This window comes from Lepisma saccharinum, chromosome 3 (assembly GCF_977018435.1).
Source record: "Lepisma saccharinum chromosome 3, izLepSacc3.1, whole genome shotgun sequence".
In the NCBI taxonomy this organism is placed as follows: Eukaryota; Metazoa; Arthropoda; class Insecta; order Zygentoma; family Lepismatidae; genus Lepisma; species Lepisma saccharinum.
In genome coordinates this window covers 1552467-1580111 of record NC_139231.1, presented here as the reverse complement: position 1 = coordinate 1580111, position 27645 = coordinate 1552467, and the positions used below count along the sequence as shown (strand labels likewise).

The window sequence follows — 27645 nt, the reverse complement described above, 5'->3', positions numbered from 1 at the left end:
TAAATTTCTAGGCAAAAAAATGATTCCGAACGTTTTTTAAAATGATTTTTGTTTCCTATACAAGAAGAAAGAGTGCACTTAGAGTTAATTATTCCTTATTCCCAGAGTAAATGCCAAATCCGACCAGGCAGCATTCGTTCGGAAATGTGTATGCTATTCTCTCTTTTGTATTTACATTTTCCCCGTGTTGAATTGTTGTTGTTTTAAGTCCATTTTATGCACAGATAGGCTAATCGGGACTGGACCTACGGTTTAAAGTGGGATCCGAACCACTATGTACCTCAATAGGGTATCGACCATGGAAATCCTCGGTTTTATTTCCATATTTTGGCGGCGACCCCTTCGCGACAACGTTATTTCGTTTTTGGTCCACTTTTTACAGTGTTCAGAAACATGGATAGGTAAAGTTCCCCATAAGAATAGCACCGTGCAATAAAGGCACATTTAGGGGATGTAGGAATAGGGGCCCACATATTCTCGATCTCGGCCATTGTGTAGGTTCTGTTGTAAGCGTTTCGATATGGGTGGTATACCTAAAGGTAGAGTTTTCTAATACAAAGAAGACAAAACGAGTGGGTATATTTCGCAAGTCATTGTTGAAGGAAGAAGATTTCCAATTGTGGTGGAAGAATAGTGGTAATAAATATAAAGCAGATTGAAAAGAATATTCAATAGCACATGGCTGTCACAGCGATATAATGCAGTTTGCTCCAGGAATGGGGCACAAGCATACTAAAGCACATTTCATTAGATTTAGATTTATTTTCTTTTTGTGCGAGCCATAGGCTGTACGCACTACATATTTTTGATTTTTCTACAATATTTTGTTACATTTAGTCTTCGTTTAAGCTGTCTCTTACTTTGTTCCATATATACACATTCTTCCCCTCCCTCGACAGTTCTTATTTCAGTCTTTCTCCTCACTTCTCTTTTCCTGCACTCTCACCAAAACACGCATACATGTTGCTTTACACACACTTACACTATAAAGATGGCTCGTCTGGAGCATGATCACTCATTTCGCTACCTTCTCTAATAGCTTTCCCCCGCCGTTCTCTTACCTCTCCCAGGTATTTCCCCACTTGCTGCGCCGCTTCCTTTATCTTTATTCTGTCGTCTACCACTTCTATCATCTCCCTGCCTGTTAAGTTTTTCATCCATTTGTCCCTTAGGTCACGTGTAGAAGGGCAGTGCAGTAGGATATGCTCGTCCGTCTCCTCCCCATCGCACAAAGGACATATCGTTTCCCCTGCTTCGTTTCTCTTTCTTAGTTGTTTCCATCCCCCTAATCTGAACCATGCCAGCGCGCCTCTTTCATTTTTTCCCACGAACTGGATATATTTCGCTTTCCCCCATTCTCTTACTCTTAGCTGTTCCCTGATTGAGGTCTTTGTTTGGCAGTCTGCTATTATTTCTTGCCTGTCTATGTCGAGTAACCTGTCCCTGATTTGATTTTCTGTTGAGATGCCCCCCCTTCCTCCCTCTTCCCATACCCAACCCATTCCGCTATTATATAAAAGATTTTTCACTTCCAGGCCCCAGCTGTAAACGTTATGCTCTCTTGTCTGTATTTCCAAACATTGTCCCCTCAGCGTAGTTTGGCCCTCTTGTGATAATCGCATCCAATATTTAACAACCCTCATCCGTGCTTGTACCGCGTCTCTGTTCAGTCCCAATTCCTTAAGAATCCCACAGTTGGCCGTGCCTCTGCTTACGCCCATTACTCTCTTATAAAATTCTGTTTGTATGCCAATTATTGTGTTGTCCCCCCTTAACCCCCACAGTTCTATTCCATAGTTTAATGTACCTAACACTACTGATGAATAGAGGTTTTGAATGACCGGGAAAGGCATTTGAGGTGCCTTATTTATTGTCCTTATGACTTGTCCTATTGCAAATTTTGTTTTAGTTTTTCTTGCCCTTATGTGGTGTGTCCAACTCCCTGTCATGGAGAGCGTTGCCCCCAGGTATGTGAAGTTTTTAACCCGCTCGATTAACTCTCCCCCGTATGTCCATGTCTCTTGTCTGCTAAATATGTAGCCATTTTTGAAAGCAATAATTTTTGTCTTTTTAATGTTTACCTTCATTTTATATTTGATGCACCCCTCATATATGCTATCTATGCCCCTTTAAAGACCCTCTATTGTCTCGGACAAGATGACTATGTCGTCTGCATACATAAGGATTGGTATACTTTGCACTCCTATACATGGGATAGAATCCTGGTCCATGTTAATTTCATGCGCTACCCAATCTATGAACAGTGAAAATAGCACTGGTGAAAGGATGCATCCTTGTTTGAGTCCCCTGAGCGAAGGCTGCAGTGATGAGACTTGGTTTCCTTCGCATCTTACTCCGAATTCTACCCTCGCATATATTGCTTGCAGTGCTCTGATCATGCGCGCGGACATTCCCTTCTCATACAATTTTCCCCACAAAATTTCCCTATGAACTTTATCAAATGCTTTTTCAAAATCAATGAAACATGCGTATAATTTTCCCCGCTTCTGTTTTATTTTCCTCTGTACGAGAGTTTGTAATATGAATATGTTGTCTAACGTGCTGTACCCTTTCCTGAAGCCCGCTTGTAGTGGTGAAATTTTGTCGAATATTTCTGTCCATTTCTGGATCCTACGGTTTAAGATGTGTGTGTAAATTTTACTCCATATAGGTAATAAAGAAATGCCCCTGAAATTGTTTGCGTCATTTCTGTCTCCTTTCCCTTTATAAATAGGACAGATTATGGAGCTTGCCCAGTCCTTCGGAAAGTACCCCTGTTTAAAAATCTTGTCCATTAATTTGCTTTGTGCTTCCACCATATGAATGTCAGTTTCGTTGGCTTTGAAAAATTCCGCCCCAATGGAGTCAAGTCCTGCCGCTTTCCCTTTTTTCAGTTTCCTTATCGCCATTTTTATCTCGTCGACCCCTATATCTTCGTCGAGAATCGGAACGAAATCCCCTAAAAAGTATATTTCCCGCGTAACTTCTAGGCGTGGTGGCCCCCCTTCCCCCCCGACGACACGACGACAGTGTGCTTCCCAAATGTAAGGTTCAATATGTGCCCAGTTGCTCTTTTGTCCCCGTAATTTCCGTAATATGCCCCACAAAGCGGTGTTATTCTTTTCTGCCACGGCCTTTTTTATATCTTCAAAATTTCCCTGTTCCCATTTTTCCTTTTCTTCCGTTAAGATGTTATTATAAGCCTTTCTGCTCGATATATAATTGTTTCTGGTTTCCATGCTATTTACGTATCTATACCCTTTTAACGCGTGATCTAGTTTCTTTTTCATCGCTTTACACTTCCCGTTGTACCACCCTGTCTTTGCAGGCCTGTCCCCCTTCCCCCCTCCCTTTACCATATTTCTTCCTGCACGTTCAAAGATATGATATCCCAGCTGGACCGCTTCGTCTATATTGGATTCGTCTAAGGCTGCGCACATGCGTTCACGCATCATTTTTGTTATGTCATCCCCCATAAAACCCACGTATCGTTCCTCCCCCTCCTTTGTCCATATGTATTTACGTATATTTTTCCCCGGCTCTGTCTTGAGTTTCGTATTACTGTTATTGAAAACTGCCTTCCCGTTTATTTTGTACTGGAGGGAGAATTCGAGAGGCATATGATGCGAATGCGTTTGGGCATGTACACGAAAATCCCTGATTTCTTTCAGCAAATCGAGTGAGCATATGGTATAGTCAATTGTGCTGCTTCCCCCCTCCCCCACGTACGTAAAGTGTCCTGGTTGATCATCGAAAAATTTGCCGTTTAATATCTGCATCCTATGTATCGCACAGAGATCCAACAGCGCCCTCCCCCCCGCGTTTAAAGTTTTGTCCCTGCTTTCTCGCCTATGTCCCAAATACATTCTGTCATCCGTCATTTGGACCCCATCGATCTCTCGGTAAGTATCCCAAGGAACTTCCTCCCCCCCTATGCGAGCATTCAGGTCGCCCGTGACTACGATGCTGATTCCCGGGTGATCCTCCCCCAAACGCAGCAAATAGTTTCCAAGGTTATCGAAAAACTGTTCTGAGTAGAATTTTGACCCCGGTGGTTGCCTGTATACTGCTATTAGCATGAAGTTCAGAGACCCTCCCGAAAATTGAATCCCCAGCATCCCCTCATAATTAATATCTAGTGGTTTTATGAACTTTTTCCATTTTTGTTTAAATATGATTGCTATCCCACCCGGATGCCTGCCCCTATTAGCCCTCCTACACGTGACTTTCGAGAACCCCTCCCCCAGTGACTCTGGGACACTATTAGATCTTCCCCAAGTTTCAATATAACACTGAATGTCAAATTGCTGAACAAATTCCATAAAACTCTCATCCCGCACCCTCTTCTCCAGACCCTCGATATTCCAGGTTAGGATACGCAATCTGGGGTCGTTGATCGAGCGTTTCACATTTTGGACAAAAGAGAAAGTTCCCTCACCTGCATCTTGGAAGTGTCCAGAATCATCCTTGTCTCCCTCCGGCGGTTGCACTGATTTCGGCTGCAGCTCCGAAGGCCTCTCTTCTCTGTCGCTCTGGTCACCCCCTCCTGCCGCCTGCAAGTGCGATTCACGCCCTGGGCGCCGAAATCTCCGTAGCTGCAACTCTAATGTCCCCTGGGCCTCCCCCTCCTTGTCTCCGTGTGGCTCCACGCGTCAATCGGTGTCCCTTCTGGAACGCAGCCTCGGGTCTCTTCTTCCGCGGTCGACTGATTCCTGCCCCAGGGGGGGAGGTTCGAAACACACATTGTCCACCAGCTTAGCTACACTCGCCTTCGGCATGGCGCCGTCCCTGGTCTTCTTTCCAGACGTGAAATCTCCGTTGTTATTTCTTGGTCCAGTGGTGGAATGTGCTGCCGTGTTGCCAAATCTCCCATCTTCCTTCTCGGATCTGCGGCAGTGTTGCCAAGTTGGCCCTTTTGGGGCCAGAACTGGCCCTTTTGAGTACGCACTCAGCCCCAAAATTCAGCAAAAGCCCCAAGGGGCTTTTTAGCCCTACAGAGAGAAATCTTGCTACAAATCTAGCCCTTTCAGTAATGAAATGTTTTTTTGGTATTTCAGTAAACTGTAAAGAAGAATTCACTTAACCGACCCTCCTCTGCACCTGCAAGTTCGTCCTGCGACCCCTCCTGGGGAGCAGGTAGCAAGTGCACATTGTCACTTTATCCCCTTGTTTCTGGTTTTGGGGTATGCTGTGTAGCCGAGGCGAATTATGGATAACGTCGATTCCAGACAATGTGAATCTTTGTTCAGTTGCATTGCATCTGGTTCTTGAAAGTTCACAGAAGTGCGCTGCGGAATCGACGAATCGTTCGTAACAGTGAGGCTCGCCCAGAGACTAGTTCGTGCATGCGGCCGTGTGTGTGTGTGAGTGTACGTGTGCATATATATGATGGAGGAATATGCCGAAAATGTGTAATGCTTTTGTGTAATCTACTGCACCACAATTTAAGGGGCAAATAAATTATTTAAGTTAAGAAAATTTAATTTAGTGGAGCGTATGCCCCTCATCTTGACAGTTGATTAGTTGTGGTTCTTGAGTTTCAGAAATTTTGCACAAAAACACCCAAGAATTAAGAACCAGATTTTTTTTTCAGTGCGCAGCCCCACCTTTCTAAATCTAGCCCCTTGGATGTGAATTTTAGCTCCATTTTGGGTGCGATTTAGCCCGTTTTTCTCTCGTGCTGTTGGCAACACTGATCTGCGGGTCTCGAATCCGTCCCGACGTTGTCCCACGCAGACGATGTCCGAGCATTCGTCGTTAGTCATGTATACTTTGCCGTCTACGATTAACTTGTTGTAGGCCAGGAAAGCTCGATGCCCCTCCTTCCTGGCATCCCTCATGTGGTCGGTCAGGAGCTGCCTCTGCCGCGCGATATAGGGAGAGTAATCTTCCCTCACGTATATCTCCGTTCCCTTGAGCTTTCCTCTGTTGGCTAGTATCTCCTCCTTCTTTTTGTGATGGTGAAATTTCACTATGATGGGCCTGCATCCGGCTAGTTGGTAGTTCAGTCTGTGGGCCCTCTCCACCGCCATGTCATTTAGTTCCACCCCCATCTTTTCCTTCACCAGTGTCCGGATTTTCTCCTCGCTCTGTTCCCAGGTCTCGCGGCCGTCCTCCCGGACACCATCGAAAATGAGGTTACTTCTTTTCGAGTGTCCAACCACCTTGTCTATCTGGATTTCAGCTGTCCAGACTCGTCTCCACAGGCACTTATTCTCCTCCTTCAGTTCACGGTTCTCCCTCTCCAAGTCGTCCATTCTTCTCCCAATCGCAGCCAGCCCGGCCTCAATATTGGTTGTTTTTTCGTGGACCTGCTTCAGGGTCGAAAGCTTGTGGTTGATGTTCTGGATTGCTTCGGGTATGCCCTCCAGTGCCTTTAGCCTCTCCAGAATTCTGCTAACATCATCCCCGCGGTCTATGGGTCCTGGGTTCAATTCTACGCCGCCTATCAAAAGCAGCGCCATCAACACCATTGCACACACAACAGACTCCATTTTTATAATCACCGTACACTCGCTGCAGAACTGCAACAACTTCCGCCCTCCACGGTTATTCCAAGAGCCTATACGGGCTCTCCAGACGCACAGCTCGATCCCCATCGTTAGCGCGCACAACCGGCAACGTCGCACTCACAGAGAACGCGTGAAACACGTCTGCACTCCTCGATGTCACTTAGCGAAGTCCCACATTTCATTATCTATTAGTAGGTATTTTATAAGAATAACGCTTGTGTTTGTGCAATTTTATACTTTATTTTCAACTTATGATTGAGATTTTTGTCCCTTGGTTTAAACTTGAGGCAACCTGGCAACCCTGAGATTCATTGTTTCCACTGATAGTTTTATTTTCTGTTGGAAAACGACAAGTTTTTTGTTGTATGTTAGGACGGGCTGCGCAAGTAATAGATACAAGAGCCGCCTTACGGAATGTGAATACTCCTTACGAAGCCCTTCTATAATGAAAACGAAAACAACGTGAAATAGCATTTGCTTCATATGTTGATAGATTATACTATTTCCATAATGTACAATAGATTCCAGTATGTTTTCCGAAAGAAAAATAAATGACACTGGCAACAGTGAATCTGTCCTACATGTCAGCATACACACAGACTAGAAAATACTGTTTTCTGAGTGTTCGTAGCACGGGCGTACGCAAGATTTTTTTCGGAGGGGGCAGAAATTGTAAAGGTAGATATTACATAGCTGCTTGGGGATACACTATAAAATATTTTATAATTACAATTTCCAACTTTCGTTCTAAAGGTTGTTCAAACACAAAATTTGTAATCCGGTGTCATTCTAAGTCGGGTTTCAGTTACCACTTTGGTTTTTGCCAAGTTCTTCACTGGTGTCATTTTAAATTTGGATTTTTTTAGAAATTCGGGAGGGGCTGTAGACCCATCAGCCCCCTTCTGCGTACGACAGTGGTTCGTTGGGTCTAAAGGAGACCTCAGTTATCAAATCATTACTGCAAAGGTTGATCTTCTTGCTGTCGCTACGGGCTGTGAAAGTTTTTCGGTGTTGTAAGGAGTTGCATATGCAGTTTCACGAAATTAAAATATTCTGTTGCTCGGGAGTATCCCACAAATTTCATACATTCTCCTGCTTCCAAGAAAGTTCCATCGAAGAGAGTTTAACGTGATTTCGTTTCTTCTACCATACTTCATTTTTAAAAATTCAAATATTATCTAATAGATTTTTTTTTTAACAAAAATGTTTTATTGTGCTCCAAACTTGCATTGAAATGTTATACAAAAATGTGAAGTGCAATCAACTCAAAGAGTATAGCCTACATTTCTTTCATTTCTTGCCGAATTTGAGAAGTTCAGTCAATTCCTCTGGTGTAGTAGCTTCCTTTTGTTGCACTAGTTCCTTGTTGCCCACGGTGACGCCCCAGTTGTCTGGTTTGGCCAGCGAAGGACAATATGGCCGACCAGATGCAGGCTTCAGATTCTCCCAGAATTCTCTTCTTGCTCTGGAAACAAAAGTCAAATGTGAATAGATTGATTGAAAATCACATTTGAATCTGGTAAAAGTTAAAAGTCATGTGAGTATTTGGTAATTAATAAGCCTGCAGAAACTGCTACACAAATTATATGCACACTAGGCATATATAGAGCGGCGAAACCTGTAATCTATTGTGTTTTGTCGAGGCAAATTGAAGATGAAAGCTCGCCAACCAAAGCCAATATTCTACGGAGCTAGATTCTCTACTAAACTGCGTTTGTTCCAACTTGTCACGTTTCCCGCGCTAGTGATCGCTCGACAGTTTCTGTGCCGCTCGGAAACGAGAAATTGACGTCTGCTGGACAGATAGAAGCGAATGGGAAGCAGAGAAGCAGCCAGTGATGAATGGATTCCATTAGTGGTGACGTCACAGCAGACGACAAACCAGAATTTGAGTCTACACAACTCAACATTACAATTAATGATCATTGATTGTGGATAAGAAAATATCGTGCAAAACGTAACTGTAAAGTAACTTCAGTTACATATTATTCATAATATATTTTACAATATAATGTATATTATACATATTATATATAATATTGGAATGCTACAGAGTTAAAGATGCATGTGCTTCTGTACGTGTGCGTGCGTGCGTCTGCAGATCCTCCTTTATTACATCAATGTTGGGAAAATTACTTTTACTTGGTTTAAAAAGTAAGTGGGTTAAAGTTACTCATTTTAAAAAGGAACTCTTAGACAGTAGCTGTATACGCTTTTGAAATGTAACTGAGTGTATATTGTATATATTCTAATAAAATATTTGAGTACATGAAGACTTACACATATTTTATTTATATTTCCGCAGAATTTTTTTCTCAGGTGGGGGGCAGCAGTCCTCAAAGTGGGGGGCGTGGGGTGATGTTTTCCCCCAGTTATGAAAATTCTCATAAAGCATCATACATTAGAGACCACTTAACCTGCTGTCTTTCATGGCACCTCTCGTCCATGTTTTCACGTTACAATTTCACCATTCCAATTCTTTCCAGATATCTCAGGGGAGCAAGTGCCCCCTGACCACCTCTACATAATCTGAAGTCTCCATATATTTATATTATTACAACAAATAAAAATGATGGAACAAGGAGTCAGCTTTGCTTGATGATTTTAATTCAAAAATCGTTGCCAAATTCAACTTTTTCCCCATGTTACAAATATTCAAGTTAACAATTTGAGTGTCTCAAAGTAAATTAACTGAAAAAATAACTGTTGATAACGTTACCTACATTGCAGAAAAGTAATGATCTTACAGTTACAGCTACTTACTTTTAAAAATAGCAAGTTACAGTTACGATTCTTCCCAACACTGGATGTAATAATGGAGACACACACTTACACATAGATCGTGTCTGTAAGTTTTAACATGCCAATATTATCGAAATTATATATATATATATATATATATATATATATATATATATATATAAAAATAATTGAGTAATCCAACTATTGTCTCTTTGCAGTAAGAACAAGGCCAATGTAAACAAATACACTTGACTTCTGTGAAACCTTATTGGTTGAGCGTAGAAATAGGGTGAATGTAAGAAAGCAATAGGTCAACGTAGCTGCTCTATTGAAGTTGCGGGACTTCATATTATGAGCTGTACAGCAAATAACACAATAACACACATAGGAGAGGAATTATTTCTTATAAGTCACGTGGTTTTGTCTGCATTACCTTCGTTCTTGCAGTGGATGTTCAATAACTAACCTTGCTCTGACCCATGGCTTTGTGTGCATAAGAAGGCCACCTCCCCATGTTGCATGTTTGTCACTGCCAGGGCATTTCTTCCCGCGTTCCTTTTCAAGTTCATCGGATATAGCTCTGGAAGATATTTTAAGAAAAGTCCATTAGAAATAGAATTCAAACGTCTAGTATATATCAGTTTGTTACAAAGTTTGACAAAATTTCGAGAAAAAAGTCCCATTTCTGTAACCTTACTGATGAAATTTCACATTAAAGTGTACTGAAATGGTTATTATACGTTATACATTGGGTGTCCCAGTTAAAAGTGTCCCGTCTCAAAGACATTTGTGTATGAGGTAAATGACGGCTGCATTGCACCAGCAAAATGGAATAGTCCATTGTAACGTGAAACATGTTAGGTACTCAAGGTCATCATTACACACAATTTATTTCTTTTCATGTTCCTTAGCATGTAACTGTTGATCGGGGTACTTTTAACGGGGACATCCTGTTGTTACAAGATGATTCAAAATTATTGTCGGGGTTTTCGTAATTTATCCACAATGCCCCAATATTCCCCTAACATTTTGTCACAAAGGTCCCATTAATCATTTAGGATGCAAATTTACCCTAACACCCCTAAGAATGAACTTAGACGTGTTTGGATAAACGCTTGCTTAACTCCTTGCAGAATATTAAAGGCGATGCTAAATTTTCTTCCAAATGTTTTCCAGGATATTCAGTGTTGTAATGCAGCAGCTACAAAGCCTTCAGTTCATCAATGAAGGTCATAGGGTTATTGTAAACGTGTATCGTCACAGGATAACATACGATAACGGGATTTGTTTAGAAAAACCAAAGTACGCACATTGCTCTCCCCATAACAGGCGTCATTTAAAAGTATGACATCATAATCACTCAGAAATCAAAGCCACGATTACGGTGTTACTATGTACAACTTTCTTAGTTATCTGTCATATTTTGCAAAGTCGTATTTAGAGGGGTTAGGAGGTTCAGAGTTGCCAGACAGTAATATTTAATAAACAAAATGCTTTTTCGCGTTTATTACAATATAAAATTTGATTTGACCATTTATGACGATTGGGATGATTTGGTCTCTTCATTAATACATAAGGCAAGTTTATACGAGCATTCCTTCCGAAATCAGATACTTGCGTGCTTGCAGTGCCTTACTGAAACACTCCCAAAAACCACTAACACCCCTTCAAATTTCCTCAAGATCCCGATTTATGGCCATTTCGGCTCTAAATGCACCCTACACCCTCCTAAATACGAGCTTGCAGCTCCCACCTAAATTGAAAATTTTGGTTATATTCCCGCATACACTGGCAGCTCTTTTTAAATTCATTACAATTAGAAAATGATAGGGTGCTGAAACCGCGAAAATAATTTTGAATATCATCTTGTAAAATAATGCCATATCAAACTTCTAGTTTTAGTCAACGACGAGGAAAGGAGAAGCGTGTATATATAGGTATATATATATATATATATATATATATATATATATATATATATATATATATATATATATATATATATATATATACATATTATATATATACATATTATATATATATACATATTATATATATATATATATATATATATATATATATATACATATATGAATTTAAGCATTATTCCATTGCCAATTTGCTTTTTCTAGGTTTCTGTAAATCTATGATTAAGCATTGAGCCTGAAAAATTATATATAAAAAAATAATTTTAAAAATAGTAATGTGCCACGTGTAGAAAAGTTTTATTTCGTCTGAGCGTTTTGGATTGGATTTAAGTTAGGTTCATTCATTCCATGGATCAGATCGTTCTTCGTGAAAGGAAAAATATTGATTGATTGATTGATTTGCTTTATTTAATTAGCTTTTTCACCACTTTTGGCTAATTTGCGAAGATGGGGATGTGATGAAATTGATGAATGGACACTCACAAACATCCATGCGAAGGCCTGGATTCGAACCCGGGGCTCCTGGCTTCGTAGCGCGATGTGCTAACCACTCTGCCACGAGCGCCGGATAGGAAAAATATATGTAATCAAATTTTGCTAAAGAATGAAAATAGAGGAACCAATATTATGCTGTATAAATTTGTCGATTGAGGTAGTGTTATTATTTCAATAGCTATGATAGTTGAGTTCATATGTGTATTAGATTAGGAATACTTTTGTCTTTTACCTGATATGATATGGCTCAAATCCACAGCAGCCTCCAATGTAACGAACTCCTAATTCATAAGCCTCACGGGCATACTTCTGTATGTCCCACCTGGTACAAATTCTTGGTTCCAAAGCTGCAAATAATAATTTCAAAAATAAATTCTCAAAACATAAGTATATAAAAATTCGAGTTCTAATTTTTTGAAGAGAAAATGTGCTCAAATCGTGAACAAATTATGACACGAAGTTGATAAAAATTTTAAACATAGGTAACAAATCTGCTCTATTACTGTGCAAATAATAAATATTTACAGTGATGTCACATGTTTTGTGAAAACTTTATCAAGGATATTAGCATTTTATTGGTTATAAATAAATAATATAAATAATAATAGTGCTGTTAAATAACGTTAACAAGTATTAACATGTTCGAGGGCCATCTTCACTGTAGTGTCAATAAAGATTACTATTGTTTCATACTCAAGTCCATAATACATATAATTTATCTCTACATGTGCAACTCCATGACAGTTATTTGTTTCAAGTAGTAGTAAGTATAACTAGTTACTTCTGAAAATGAGTTGCTCTTTTCAGCTAACGAATAACGGATTGAACAGTTATTTGTAGCTACAGTGTAGTAGTTTCGGTACGTTTCAACAGTAATATGGTTTACTAAAAGAAATATGAACAGAGATTAAATCTTCATATAGGCCTCATCGTAGCGTGATTTTTGCAAAGTATAAATTTAGAATTTACTTTGAAATTTCTTGCCTCCATATTTCGTACGTATGAAGTATAATAAAAATAGTTTATCTAGTATAAAGTAACTTACTGTTACTTTGTAAAATAAAGGTAACTGTAACCGAGTTAAACTTCAAAAGTAATAACTGTGATTGAGTTATTACTTTAGTAAAATATATTTAACTCAATTATTTTTAGAAAGTAATTTTTCAAATACTACAATATGATATCGATCATTGTTGCCAGATATTTACTTTATTCACTTACAAGATATTGCAAGAGAGAGAAAATACTACACAAGGTATTTAAGAGAATGCTATGGTGAAGTAATTTGAAGGGAAATGTGATCAGGAAGGAGCTTCTGTTGTTATGTAATAGTAAAAAATAACCTACAATTTTTATAATTATTATTCCTTTTGAGCCGACAAGATGAGCAATGACAAAATACAACAATACAAGATTTTTTTAAAGATGTGAGTAGGAAGTTTTATCTTGACCGTACATAACGCCAGCTAATAAAACATGCCAATTGTGGTGGCAACGCGACACTCACCAAACGGGAACTCTGGAAGGTCGATGAAGCCCTGCTTGCTGGCATCCGGAGTGTGGTAAGCGAGTGGTTGTGTCATGAGGTAGGCCTTCAGTCCTGCCTTCTCCAACCCTTCTTTCATCAGACGAATGGTGTCCAGACATATGAATGGGTCGAAATGGCAATTGATTCCCACTATAGTAAGAAAATAGACGCAGGTAAATGACGCTATACCAGTAGACACCAAATTACACACTGCATACTAGAACCTATGGTTTTATCTCACATTCATGAACTGGGGTTGGGGAGAGGCTATCTGAAATGTTTAAAATAAACAATACACCGTCAATTAACTTAATAGCAAATAAAACAGTTGATGTACTCTTTTTGACATCTAAAATTAAGCAATTGTTCAGGTTTCTAAAATTCAAATTCAAATTTTCTTTATCGAATGGCGAGGTTTAGCCTGTGGCTGTACTCCCACCTAACCCAGTTTATACATGCGACAAAATAATAATAAAAAAGTGCAAAGAAAAGAACACAAAGACAATTTATTTTTAAAAGTGAAGAAAAGCATCTAAAAAAGACACTTTTACACATACATGCATACATACATAAATACTAAACATTTCTGATGAGGAGATTCACACGAGGATATTGAAATTCATACATATAACTATGCTAGTTTTGTGAGTAAATAACTATTATCTGGCCGTTTGTCATCTATTGTATCTTTTTTTTTCTAACTTAGGTCGTTTTTCTGCCTCTCTGATGGTTAGATAAAATTGATGGGATATTCACAAAGGAACAATCATGTATACATCAGGGCTCGCCAATTAACACGAGAGTAAATTACGACCCTCCCTGCCCCCTTTTATCGATGTCTAAAAAAGGCAATCCACTACCACGAATACAAATTAGGCGTTAACTTCACCCCCCCAAAAAAAAAGAAATCCAAAACAAACACCACTGAAGCTAGTTTAAAGATCACTTGCTTACTAATCACAAACAATAGATGGTTAAACGGCATTTACTAAACAGAGATCCTTTTTTGACATTTAAAATCAAGCGATAGGCTCTGGAGATGTTCAAAAATAGCAACAAGCCTAGCGGTCGAGAACAAAAACAAAGGGGCATGGGAGGCAACAGAAATTTTCTAAGGAGTTCAAAATCGAAAAGTTATGTATTTAAGTATATTATCTTAACGTCTGTTCACATGTTATCAGAAGGTAGAAGGGTCTTAAGCTGAGGGGAGAGAGAAGAATATGATAGACAGGAAAATAATTAAAGAAGCCAGAGAAAAGGGGAGAGAGAGAAAAGAAGACAAACATAAGTGAGAGACAGAGAAAGAAAAAGAAATAAACAAGCGAGACAAAACATACACTTACGCAGATAGAAACAGACAGATAGATAAATTGAAAGAGAGAGAATGATAGGAATAGAAGTAAGGAAGAGACAAAGCCAGAGTAAAGAAAGTATAATATAGAAGGGAGAGACAGAGAAAGAAAGAAAAACAAACATAGATGACAGGCAAAGAGAAAAATAGACAGAGATAGACAGGAAGAGAAAGAGAGGGAGAGAGAGAAATAAAGAAATACAGAAGAAAGACACATAGAGAGAATAGAGAAGCAAATGAGACATAAAACGGGAGAGTAAACATAGAAAAAGAAATGATCAATTAGAGGAAGTAGATACGAACAAAGAGACACCAAAATTGAGAAAAGAAAATCGAAAACAAACAAGAAGATACAAGAAAAAACAGAGATGATAATTACAACTAAAAGAAAGTAAGAATAAGTAAGCGTTTTCTTCTTCATTCCATGGTGCTCCCTTGACCCTCAATGTGTGAGAGACATCCGCCACCACTACAGAATGTCATTACCCAACCAATACTTGAGTTAATATATTATGTATTTACATAAAAACACAAAAAGCTTGGAGAGGAAAGATTACATTGTACAGGGTGAGTCACCTAAAGTTACCATCGGACATATTTCCTGAAAAACAATAAATATTGAGAAACTACTTTCACAGTAGTCATAAAGTTATGAGAGGGGTTAATTAAATTTGTGGATACAATACGTTCAACTACGTAAGGAAGTACGATTTTCAAAACAAACTTACGTTCTTTTAAAGTGGAAACTCCATATTATTTATAGTGCAATTGAAAGTAGGGGAAAATACATTAAGAATGGCGTTTGTTTCGTTGTAATACGTCAAGTAGTTCTCAACTAATTGTAACGTGTTGACGCTTGAAACAAACATCTCAGAAGTTGATTCGTGTGTAACAAACATGTTTCCCCTGTTAACTATACCAATTTACAGTGAAGAGGGGAAACATGCTTGTTACAACACATGAATGACGTAAAAAGGGGGAAATGTTTGTTACGACACACACACACAGAGAGAGAGAGAGAGAGAGAGAGAGAGAGAGTTTAACATAATTTTCATATTCAATGTGGCTTTATGCATCTGAGAATTAATGATTAACTAATAAATAGGTGATGGAACTAACACAAAATAAGATCAATTCTTTGCTCAGGTTTTAAACACATAATCATTACGCTGACTAATGCACCTCTAAGCCAATTATTTGCGTTGCGGCCATTATAATTGATTGCATTCTCTGAAAACGTACCGATATGTGCTCCAGCTTTGGCCATCCTGACAGCACAGTCTCCAGCAGACACTCCATGGATGTCGCCCTCAGGGCCAATGCACATGGTGGCAGCAACTGGCAGACCAGTCTTCTTGCAAACCTCAATGGCCCATTCCATCTCCTCAATATGTTCAAAATACTGAAATGAAAAATGTGTGTTATTTCCACCGTTTTCAAATCAGTTTAGGTCATATTAATTTTAATATTTTTTGAACATGTGCGTTGTAAGGGGTACATCCTTCTAACCTGTTTACACAATTCTGTAGCAACTTAGTAACAAATGCAATGATTTATACACGCACCCCCAACTTCCAATATTTCCTCAACATCCTTAGGTCCAATTTATGGTCATTTTGGCTCTAAATTTACTCTTAAACCCTTTAAATACGAACTTTTTTCCATGGAAAATTCTGGAAAAACTCGTGGTAGGTGAATACAGAATGACTTCTATTACAAACGTTGTCACACACTTTACCAAGACAAACTCCCTGATTTTTCCAGGTTATACAACACTCTACGACTTTTCCATGATCTTTATTATTATTATTGGGTTCATCACTTTGGCTCAGGGTCAGTTGAAACCCTGCTGTATATTTCCGTTTCTGTTTAAGATGTGGAATGTGTTGGCCCTGCTTTAGACTGAAGTATTTCCTTTAACATTATTACTAGCATAAATGCTTCCAAAAATCTTATTCCATTTTTCATAGCAGACAAGACTTTACACGGAAACATTTCACATAACATTTAGGTTAATATTTCTATTGTGATGCGAAACGTGCAGAGAACGTTATTGTAATGCTTTAAGTATTATTATTTCTTGCTTATTTTGCGTATGTTCAATTTCAAATATATTTATTAGCACGAAAAAGCATACGAGTTACATTGTTGTCATGTAGTAACCAGTAAATTTAAAGAGATGTAACTTAAAAGAGGAGATGATATCCTGTAAACAATTTGAACCTCAACAATTTTTTTGTAACGTTAAGTAAACATCAATCTCACCTATACATTGAAATATTTCTGTCCATGAGCCAGTGCCCGGTGTTCCCAAATGAAACAATTAATTTATTCTTTCATACGTGCTGCATGTGCACATGAAGCATGTATTTAAGCAGTGCAATTGATTTCTACCTAACACCTTTTTATAGGAAACGTCATTCGTCTCGTTTTTATAGTTATGAGCTTTTGAAAACGTGAAGTGATACATTGTTTACATCTCACGCCGCCGCCATTACATCTGCACTCGTGACCGTGAGCTCGATTGTGATTGGTTGTGCGAAATGCTAAGGAAATTAGGACCGACTCTGTGAAACATGCCATGTGATATTCTATGACATGAAAATGTTATGAGATTTCTTCACTTTACACCAGGGTTGTGAACGGTCCAGGAACACATAAATTCTAATGGATTCTGCTTCAAGACCGGAACTTTTTTCTCGCACAATTTAAATTCGGTCCAAGTTGCGTATTGTATTATTTCAATACGGAAGTTGTGCCCTATTTAAACTGATCTGGAATAAAGGTTCCTCGACCGTATTTAAACTGATCCGGAAAAAAGTCTCCTGGACCGAAATTTTAATTCAGCCTGAAGGAAGGTTCTTGGACCGTATTTAAACTCATCCGGAAGAAAGGTTTCTGGACCGAATTGAAATATTTACTGATAAAAAGGTTTTTTACGGTCCAGAAGCCATTCATGCTTGCTGAGTTTCTCTCCTGGACCGGAATTGAATATATTTAAAATTCCTGGACCTTGAACAACCCTGCTTTACACAGTAATATTCGATCTTAGCACATACCGGTATTGTTTAGAAAAAATGGCAAGGAAAACTGGCATTCGTCTAAAACGGTCCTTATTCTCTAAAGAGCGAGAGACGATCCTTACCTCACACAGCAGGAAGTCGAGGCCGTTTTCCACGAACACGTCGACTTGGTTCTTGAACTGACTCTGGACGACAGCCTTCCCCTTGCCGCTGAGGTACATAGGATTCTGGCTGATGGAGCCCAGCACCAGGGCGCCTCCTTCATTGGCTACCTCCTTCACAATGTCACAAGCCGCTTTGTTGATTGCCTTTCCCTAAAAAGATATAATTGAAGTTTCTGTATTGCATTAAAAAAAAAAAAAACCTCCGTACCAGCTAACTGTAGACCAGGCGAACGAGAACAAGTCTCTGCACAAGTAGTGACGCGAGACAGCTCCACCAATGAACAGTGAGAGAAACGGGATTGTGTAATGGGCGACGGGAGTTACCCGATTTCCTCCTTCGCTCTGTCAGCGTTGCAAACTTTTGAAAAGGATAATACGGAACGCACATGGCAAACGGAGCGTATTTTTTTCTACAGGTCCGTACGATTGGCTTAAGAATTTCTTAGGGAAATATTAGGGATAAAACTGGAAGAGCAAATTTTGACAAGCCGTGCATTTAGCGTACGGACTAAGGTCTGGATCGTACGGTTGGCAACGCTGCGCTTTCACCACTCGATTCTCCTTCTCCTCCTCTGCCGATATGCGCGACCCTGCTCTACAGTTAGCTGGGACAAGGTTATAGTGAGTAAATAAAGGACTGAAAATGTGCTCATATTTTTATTCAATGAATTTTAGATTTTTTTTCTGTTGTATAAGAATATAATAGGGGCGTAACAGTAATAGCTGTTGGCCGATCAACTCTAATTACGCCTAGGTGGCAGAAAAATGTATTGAATTTAAGCTTAAAATATAAGGACATCCTTCCTTAATAATGGAAACCTACTAGAAAAAACAAGAAAACACTCCCAAATAAAAATTAAACATTAAAGTATGTTATGGGGAAGCAATGCAGTACATTTTATAATTATTGACATTGTTAGGCACGCCATGATGGTGTGTATAATTAATATAGCTAATTCCGCACTTTAAGGCTAATCGAGACTGGACCTACAGTTTAAAGTGGGATCCGAAGCACTATGTGCTTCCACAGGGTATAGAACCCGGGACCACTTGACTACAAGGCGGTGACGTAATTGGGGAGGCCCTGTTCTTGTTTTGATTGATTGATTTAGTTCATTTTACTTTGCTTTTCTGCCACGTTTGGCTAATCGCGAAAATAAGGATGAATAGTGATAATACGATGAGTGAAGGGACAATCACAAACATATGGAGACTTAGGTAGCAAGGTTGAGCCCGAACTATTCTTCGTCCACTGCAAGTACGAAATCGATGAAAAGAAATCCACGTTTTCTTGGAGGGATCTCACTGATTGATTTCGACGGCAACTGTTCCATATGAACACTCAGTAGCTGAAGCTCTATGGATGTGCTGAGTTGAGAAATTACCAATGAGCTAGCTCACAAGTCACGTGCATTGTTTTCACAGACTTCGTTGTTGCTCTGGAAAGAGAGTAGATTCCATGGAGATTTATTGCTGGTTTCAGTCATTGTCTCCGGAACTGCTATTCTGAATTGGAGTCGATCGCTTAATTCTAGACTTTACAGTGAGCGACTTTATTTGCTGCAGTCAGTCTCTGAAAGTAACATTACTACGTATTTGAAAATGAGTAACCATAACTGTAACGAAATTATTTTTCATATGGTAGTGAATTTTCTTCGGCCAGACGTTTGCAATGTTTTCAACCAATTCTCAAAAAAAAAAAAAAAAAAAAAAAAGTTGATATTTGTGTGAAAATTGTGTGTAGCTTATTAACCCTGACAATCATGCACTATAAACAGGCACGTATCTAAAAATATGTTTCGGGGGGGATGGTTCGAACCAAGTGTCTCAAAATAATAATAACGTTTAAACAAAAATAATTATTATAATAAATTAATTACAATAGTATTAATTAAAATATTCTTATTTATTTGTAAATAAAAAATTAATGTCAGGTAGATAAAGAATTGAATATTTATTGAGTATAAAAAAAGGATGTTAGATCCAGTTGACGAAAAGTAAAGTTCCTGGTAATATTTTATGAATGTCTCGTTGCAAGTAATAATAAATCTTAAATAAATCATCTTCTACTGTCATTCAAAGTCGTATGATCACAATATAATCCTTTCCTTCCAATAAGTTTGGAGGAAATAAATGACCCTCGATTATTTCATTAATCCATTACTTTCATTATTTAATTTTTGTACTACTTATTAAATCTTTCGGGGGGCTCCGGACCACCTGGACCCCTTTAAATACGTCCTTGACTACAAAATACTTTTTTAAACAGAATAAGTAAAATGTCCATAATCATGTACTTGTTAAAAGGTTTACTTTAATTATCTCTATATTTTTTATATTTAAAATACATGAGCGTAATTATAATTTAATTAAAATTTATGACCATAAGTGAGAGACGTCCGCTTACAATTAATGCATGGAACATATTGTACGAGTTACATCTCATGCAGAATAAAGTGACTGTAAAATTAAGTTAGTAACTTATAGATCATTAAGTCTATTTGACGTGACTACTTACTGAGAACTGCTGTCCAGCAGTGTGTCCTCTGTTGTCCAACTTGCCATCGCTGGCATAAAAAGTAAAAGCTTGCATGACGTCAGACCCTGCCCTGAGAAACTCTCGGTGAAGTTGACGAACTGGAGAAAAATAAATCAAAATATGTTAATGTTTCGCTTAGCAACAAAAACAAAGAAGACTAAAAAATCGATTTCCACAGTGATTCAAATCAAATGAGACACGAATGTTTTATAGGTTAAAATGATCTCTCTAACTGGAACATTGGTGGTTCAGATGGTGGTGAATATGTTACTGGAGACCCGAATTTGATTTCCGAAGTGGTACCAGGATAGGATTTATATTTATATGTGAAGGTTTGGGGATAACATTATGAAGTCCTGTCATGTATAAGTAAAAAAAGTAACATGTGGCGCAACAGCACTTGAGGGCCAAGACCTACCTATCGACTGCTGGTCTCAGTCCCACATGCCTCAGCAGAGATGGATGATCATTCAACCAGTTACTGGGTGACGTGTGGTCAGCCCGACGTTGTAGGATTCGATGACCGAGTTGCTCTACTCAGTCGTAACTCCCCAATTTCCTCACGATGGTTGGTGGCTACGCTGGTAGAAATCTCAGGAGAAAAGTTGTTTCGCTTCCCCCGGGAGACTCGAACCAGCGCATGTTCCGTAGCCCGAGCCAAAGCCACGGAAGGCCACGGTGACGAATTTCATACATACATACATACATACATATAGACACACACCTATATTTTTTGTGTGTTCGTGGTGGAGTGTCAGGTAAAGGGCTCCACACATTCTCGATACCAGCCATAGTCGATATAATGTGTATTAATTAGAGATTTATGCAGGGATATTGTTGGAAACATTTTCGCCTGAGAATATACAGCGTGTCCACAAAGTCCTGCTACCATTAGAATGAAACATAGCTCCTAAACTTTATGAGATAAAGACATGCGGTTTTTTGCAACGTGTTCTACAGCTCTCAAAGTTTTAATAAGTAGTGGTATTTTATTATTATTTTAATGTTTTGTTTTTTGCAGATTATGTTGTGAGTGACAATGACGACAGCACAGGAGAAGGCACAATGTGTGTGGTATGCTGAGTATGGTAATTGTAAATAAAACTTCGAGAGCTGTAGAACACGTTGAAAAAAAACCGTATGTAATTATCTCATATAGTTTAGGAGTTAAGTTTCATTGTAACGGTAGCAGGACTTTGTGTAAGTTCTTTCTAATATATATTTTAAAGAAAATTCCAAATGTTTCACTTTTCCACTTCTCCAGGGTAATCGCAAAGATGAGGATGATTGATTGAACCAATACAAAGAAATGGCCATATTATACTTTGAATTCTGGGAGCTCTGGCTTCGTATCGGCTGCACATATTCAACCAGGAGTTATTTGCTACTGAATATTTTTTATTCCGTTCTTTCATATCCTCCCCGATGGCGTAGTGGTAACGTCGTCGCCTTGTAATGTAATCAAGGAGTCCAGGGTTCGGATCCAACTTTAAACTGTAGGCGCAGCCCCGACTGGCCTTACTGTGCATAAAGTGGACTTAGAACATCAAATCAATTCAAGGCTGCAAAGGCAATGAGCTCAGCAAGTTTGCACTGTTTTATTTGAAATGAGGGAAAGTGGTTGCGTTTACACATATTAAAGAAAAAAAGCCATGTTGATTCACATTACCTGCTTCAGGATGTTCACAGGCTGCTTCAGGAGTCCAGGGGCCAGCCTTCACGTACCCTCTCTTCTCCAGAGCGAACACGAAGCCTCCATCCCCCACAACCACCCCCTCGGCGAGCCTCTCGAGGATACCCTGGAAGGCAAGAAAGGAAAATGATGTAACAATGATCTGACAATGGACAAATGTGAAGTTACCTATATTATGAAGATAATACGGACCCACTACTGTCAATGTGATATCTACTGGAAAATTAATGCTTGCTTCCGTTCTGTATCAGCCTTCCATGCACAATGATTGATAAAAATGACTCAAGTATCACGCTTGGCCGGTTCAGCAGTATCAATGCCTGCTCAATTCTTGCCCAGGACTTCTTTCAAGATTGCTTTTAAGCATAGGGAAGATTGGGGCTAAAGGTTGCCAGACATTTGTTGTAGGGGTCAAGTCAGGCCTCTTAGGTATAGGTATATAAAATTGTCTAGAAGTAATAATAATAATAACAATAATAATAGTTTATTTTAAGTATTGAGCACAGTATGAACCTACTGCAGCACTAAGTCAAATACAAAAGTACAAAGTTACACGAATAAAATACGTAAGCTGTAGAATAACATAACATAACAAGTTAGCATATATACACACTTCAAGTTACAGTTTTCAACGAGATCTATTATATCTCTGATACTAATAATTGTTTATTGTTATATAATATTGTGCAATTAACTGTGTATTTTTCTAATAATAATAATAATCATATTTAATGAAGTGATGATAACGATTAAACAACCAGGTATATCACTATGTCAAAATTGGTTATACAAAATTAAAAAATTGAATACATAATTATAAAATAAAACAGTGGATCCTACAATCTTATACATCAACATAAATTCCAATTGTAGGTTTCAACAAGATCAGCTACTAAACCTCTTGCCTTGTTTAGGCATGTGAGAATTGAGATATACCTATGAGAATATCTGGGAATTTTATAAGCTATATTATTCAAAAAGTATTCACTGTCAACTTGGAAAGTTAATATCTTCTCAACAAAATTTATATAATAAAAATAACAGTAATGTAAACAATAAAAATATTTATTGCTAATTTATTATTATTATTATCATTATTAAATATCATTATAACATCCTTGGGGAGCACTAGCGTACGCAGAATATTTTTTCGCGGCGGGGGGGAGAGTGGAATTGTAAAAGTGGGTATCACATAGCTCCTTCCTGGGCATGGATCTTTGTGAGTGTCCATTCATCAATTTCATCATATCATCACTCATCCCCATCTTCGTAAATTAGCCAAAAGTGACACAAAAAGCGAAGTAAAATAAAGCAAATCTATCCAATCCACTACATAGCTCGTTCCTAGATAGGAACGGGATACACTATAAAATATTTCGTAAATACGATTTTTTACCTTCGTTTTAAAAGTTGCTTAAAATAAAAAATGGTAATAGGGGGGTCATTTTTGACGGTGGTTTGCATTGCTTTCATTTAAAAAAATTGAATTTATCTATAGCCCCCTCAGCTCACCCTGCGTATATACGGAAGAACTGTTGTTTTTTTAAAAAATATTTCATGTTTCATTTCGTTCAAGAAATAACTATGAAATTGAGAACGGAATTCTCGTCCATAAAGTTTAAGTTCTGTGACCACTCAAATGAAAAGAAAAAAAAAAAATCTCATTTTTGGAATTTTGAAAATTCGGGAACCGTTTTTACATTCAATTTTTTTTAGTCACTTTATTTTCTTGTTTGGTTATTTTGCTGGATGACTCACTAAACTGATCTTAATTCCTGTTATAGACTATCAAAATTGTATTTTCAGGAGAAAACTATGTGATACATGATATATTATTGCATAATTCTATATAAATCTGAGCTGCAGTATTCATAGAACGTATCCTATAGACACAGTATCTTCGACAAAAATAAGTTTTTCGGAAAACAGGTAACGAGAAAAATAATATATAGCCTACTATACCTAACTGAAAAGCATTGATTACAAATAATAATAAATGAGATAAAAAACTACTAACTACTGAAATCTGTTTTTTACTATTCTCCGACACATGACTCCACCAAAAATTCGAGGGATTCCATATGGACTTCCCCCTTCCATCGAGTCTGCCTGCATAATTTTAGGACATAAAATAGCTAAATATTGAAAACACAACACGATCTTTGCGAGATGGAAAACTATTCATGATATACTATAGTTATATATTTAATACTGAATAATGTTAATGTTGCAACTTAACACTTTCAATAATATCCTGATGTGAAATATGAATATTGTAGTATGGCAAACAGAATACCTACCCCAGATTCCGCGATGTTGAAAACGCTCGTTTCAGTATATCAGACACAAAAATATTTTTAAGAAATAAGAATGAAATATCCATAATAGAGTAAAATTATTATGATATCCTCGCAAAACCATGGAATATTGAAATGTATGAATAAATTGTACCAGTAGATCAGAATGGATATCACAATGACGCAGAAACCCTGAAAGTTTGGTATGGCTTGGCTTACTTCTCAGGTATATGCAAATGCTTTGATTTTGTGAATTTTACTTTGCTTTTCTGCCACTTTTCACTAATCGCGAAGATGAGGATGAGTGATGATTATCATGAAATTGGCGCAGGGACAGTCACAAAGAACACTCATGCCCACACCGGGATTCGAACCCGAGACTCCTGGCGCCGTAGCGCTTTGCTAACCACTCTGCCACGGGGCACGGCATATATGCGGATGCCAGGAGCTATCTGAATGTGAGGTTTCCTTGAGTTATAACTTTTAGGTCACGTTTTGTCAGATCAGTTATATTTTTATAATATTACATTTCAATTTTTAATTATTTTTTATCAAAACAGGCCCAGTGGAGGCCCTTTTGCAAATTTAGCCTCCTAAGCTCCTCTAAATCCCTGCCAGGATCGCCGCATATTTGCTCTTTTACACATAAACATTGTTTGTTCGTGTTTACCATTTGGTGATAACGAAACGTTCTTTACTTTGCAGATTGTTAGCAATTCGACGAATTTTTGGCGTCAGTATTTTGGTACACTTACCATTAAATATCACAGAAATGTTGGCCCTACAGATATATTCCGGCTGTGGTAGCTTATACTCGTAGCTACACAGGGAATCGAACTTCGTTCTCTTGTCTGTCAGCAACGGGCAAGATAATAATAATAATAATAATAATAAATAATAATTCCTTTATTTAACGGGCGAGGTTCAGCCGTAGACTGCTCTAGATCAAGAACAGAACTTGAAAAACATTGATTTCTCTTGTCTGTAAATAGTTGTGTCGATGGAATGATTGCTGCTTTGGTCCTGGTTCGATAGGTAGAGGCACATTGCACACATGTTCTGTGTCCAATTGGTCTATCTGGGCACAAAATGAACAGAAAACATACTAGGCCGATTGAACAATGACGATTTTCGGTCATCCGTAAAAAATCATGATTGGGGGCAAGCGTGGATCCACTGCCACGTTTTTGATTATGTTATTATGCCTAGTATTTTTGAAGACTCAAATGTTCTGTCTCTTATCATCAACTAGGGGTCCAGGGTTAGAATCCCGGCCTGGGCGTGGATGTTTGTCTGTGTCCATTCATGAGTTTCATCATGTCATCACTCATGGTGCCAAAAGTGGCACAAAAAGCGAAGTAAAATAAAGCAAATCAAAATAAAAAAAATCTTATCATCAAGTTTAAAGTGCTTGAGTTTTTAACGTTTGATTAAAGTCCACTCGTGATAGGTTAATCGGAATTGGACCTTCAGTTTAAATTTTATTGATTTGGTGTTCTTAAGTCCACTTTGTGCACAGTAAGACTAATCGAGACTGGACCTACAGTTTAAAGTGGGATCCGAACCAGTAGGGTGCCTCCACCGGGACCCCTTGTTTACGAAGCGACGACGCTACCACTACGCCATCGGGGAGGCACTAGTTTACATTTGAATTCGATCCACTGTGCAAAATGCCTCAAAAGGGGATCGAATCTCTTTGTTCATTTGCTTTACTCCTCATTTTATCATTTAGTTTACCATGGTAATGAGAGAAATTATGATGACGACATACAATAATAACCATTCGTTCCAGCCCTGGGCCCTATTTTTGCAAAAAAAAAAAAACAAAAAAAAAAAACTAATCTTTGGAATTAGTTAGTTCTGCAAACCACCACTGTTTATATAATGCAGTGCAAGTGTAGCTTTGAACTGATTCTCGGTAAGGTGAGGTACCGACTGATTCGCCCCTCCCAACCAAAGCAGTAACCTGTCCCCCCCCCAAATTTTCAGGTTTAAAAAAAATCACAAGTTCAATGTACTTTTGGGTTCGATCCCCGGTGGAGGCACAAGTGGTTCGGATCCCACTTTAAACTGTAGGTCCTGTCCCGATTAGCCTTACTGTGCATAAAGTGGACTTAAAACACCAAATCAAACCAAATCAAACCAATCAATGTACTTTTGTTAACCTCCTGGGACCTGAGAAGCAAAATAATAAAGAGTAATATTTTTGATGTCTCAAATGTAACAGATATTTACCAAATAATCCTAAGTACTATTATCATGGGATGGAAAACTTTTTGACGATTTTGCCCTCCCCGTCATTTAAGTGCCAATTTCGATTTTGCCTTCCCACAAAGTTAAGCCCCAATTTATATTTTGCCCCCCTTCAAATTAGTCCTGAAGTTATGTCCATGCTCACAAGTGTATCTTCCGGATCCGCCACTGATTGGAGGAGAACTTCATTTGCAAGTACAAGTATCACACAACGCTAACTAACAATCGTTGGCAGAGAAGCTTCAAGTTACACATGATATTTTCTGTTTGGAAAATTGTAACTTTGTAAATGGACTTGCGTAGCCAACAGAACACAACGAGAATCTGCCACTTACCTTCTTTGGAGCCATTTTCAAGTCGACGTGCTTTACCCACGTGGTGAAGTTCTAGCACAGCGCGATTCATTTATATACCAGTATTTTACTCACACCCACCACGATAAGAAAATGACGATATCAAAGAAAACTCCACCCCTGTGACTAGACCGAACAGCAGAGGAGAAAACTATCCACTGACGTCAAATATTGATGGACTGATAATACCCCCTGTCTCTCTCCTTTCCGGTTAAAATTAGTTTTTTTTCTCTTTTTGCAACCTTAGGTCATAGCTGTTGGGACATCTATTTTTGATGTTCAAATCGCTACTGTTGCGAAGGAAAATTGATATCTGTTAACTGCATTGTTTACGTTTCGGAGTAAACAAATGGTGAACTAGTGAACGTTTTTCCTGAGAGGGAAGATGAAATAATGGAGCTTTCGCACACACAGGCAAGACAAACGTTGCACTGGTACATGCTGGATTTTAAAGATATGTTGGAGACCTGTTTACGGCATGTCTCCGATCGGTTACCATCTCGCCGTTCCGGGTTGGAATCCAGGCCTGATCATTTGCGTTCTCTGTGAGTGTCCCTTCATCAGTTTCATCATATTATCACTCATCCTGACCTTTGCGATTAGCCAAAAGTGGCAGAAAAGCGAAATAAAATAGCCCAATTCAATCAATCAAACGTGGAAAGAATAAAGACAAAGAAAGGTAGATGCCATGTCAGTAATCGAACGAGAAATGTAGGTCTGTAGTGCAAAGTTTGCAGTTCGATCGGTAAACGAGTTCCTACATTTGT

The 27645-nt window shown here is 38.5% G+C and overlaps 2 protein-coding genes across 2 annotated transcripts in view; one reads left to right on the top strand and one right to left on the bottom strand.

Moving 5' to 3' along the window:
* Nucleotides 1-7704: 7704 nt before the first annotated feature.
* On the bottom strand, nt 7705-26969 carry LOC145984898 (betaine--homocysteine S-methyltransferase 1-like). Its single transcript, XM_083118271.1, has 9 exons — nt 26861-26969; nt 21952-22081; nt 20262-20380; nt 17702-17893; nt 15799-15958; nt 13185-13355; nt 11910-12024; nt 9721-9834; nt 7705-7977 (listed from the first exon to the last, which is right to left on the bottom strand). Exons 1-9 carry the CDS (start codon nt 26873-26875, stop codon nt 7803-7805), a joined length of 1191 nt encoding a protein of 396 aa, XP_082974397.1. The 5' UTR covers nt 26876-26969; the 3' UTR covers nt 7705-7802.
* The window catches only part of LOC145984896 (dimethylglycine dehydrogenase, mitochondrial-like), an 84820-nt gene continuing 78506 nt past the window's right edge, over nt 21332-27645 (top strand). Inside the window, exon 1 of the mRNA XM_083118270.1 lies at nt 21332-21356. The gene's annotated coding sequence lies outside the window, so the exon portion shown is untranslated. The remainder of the gene's footprint in view (nt 21357-27645) is intronic.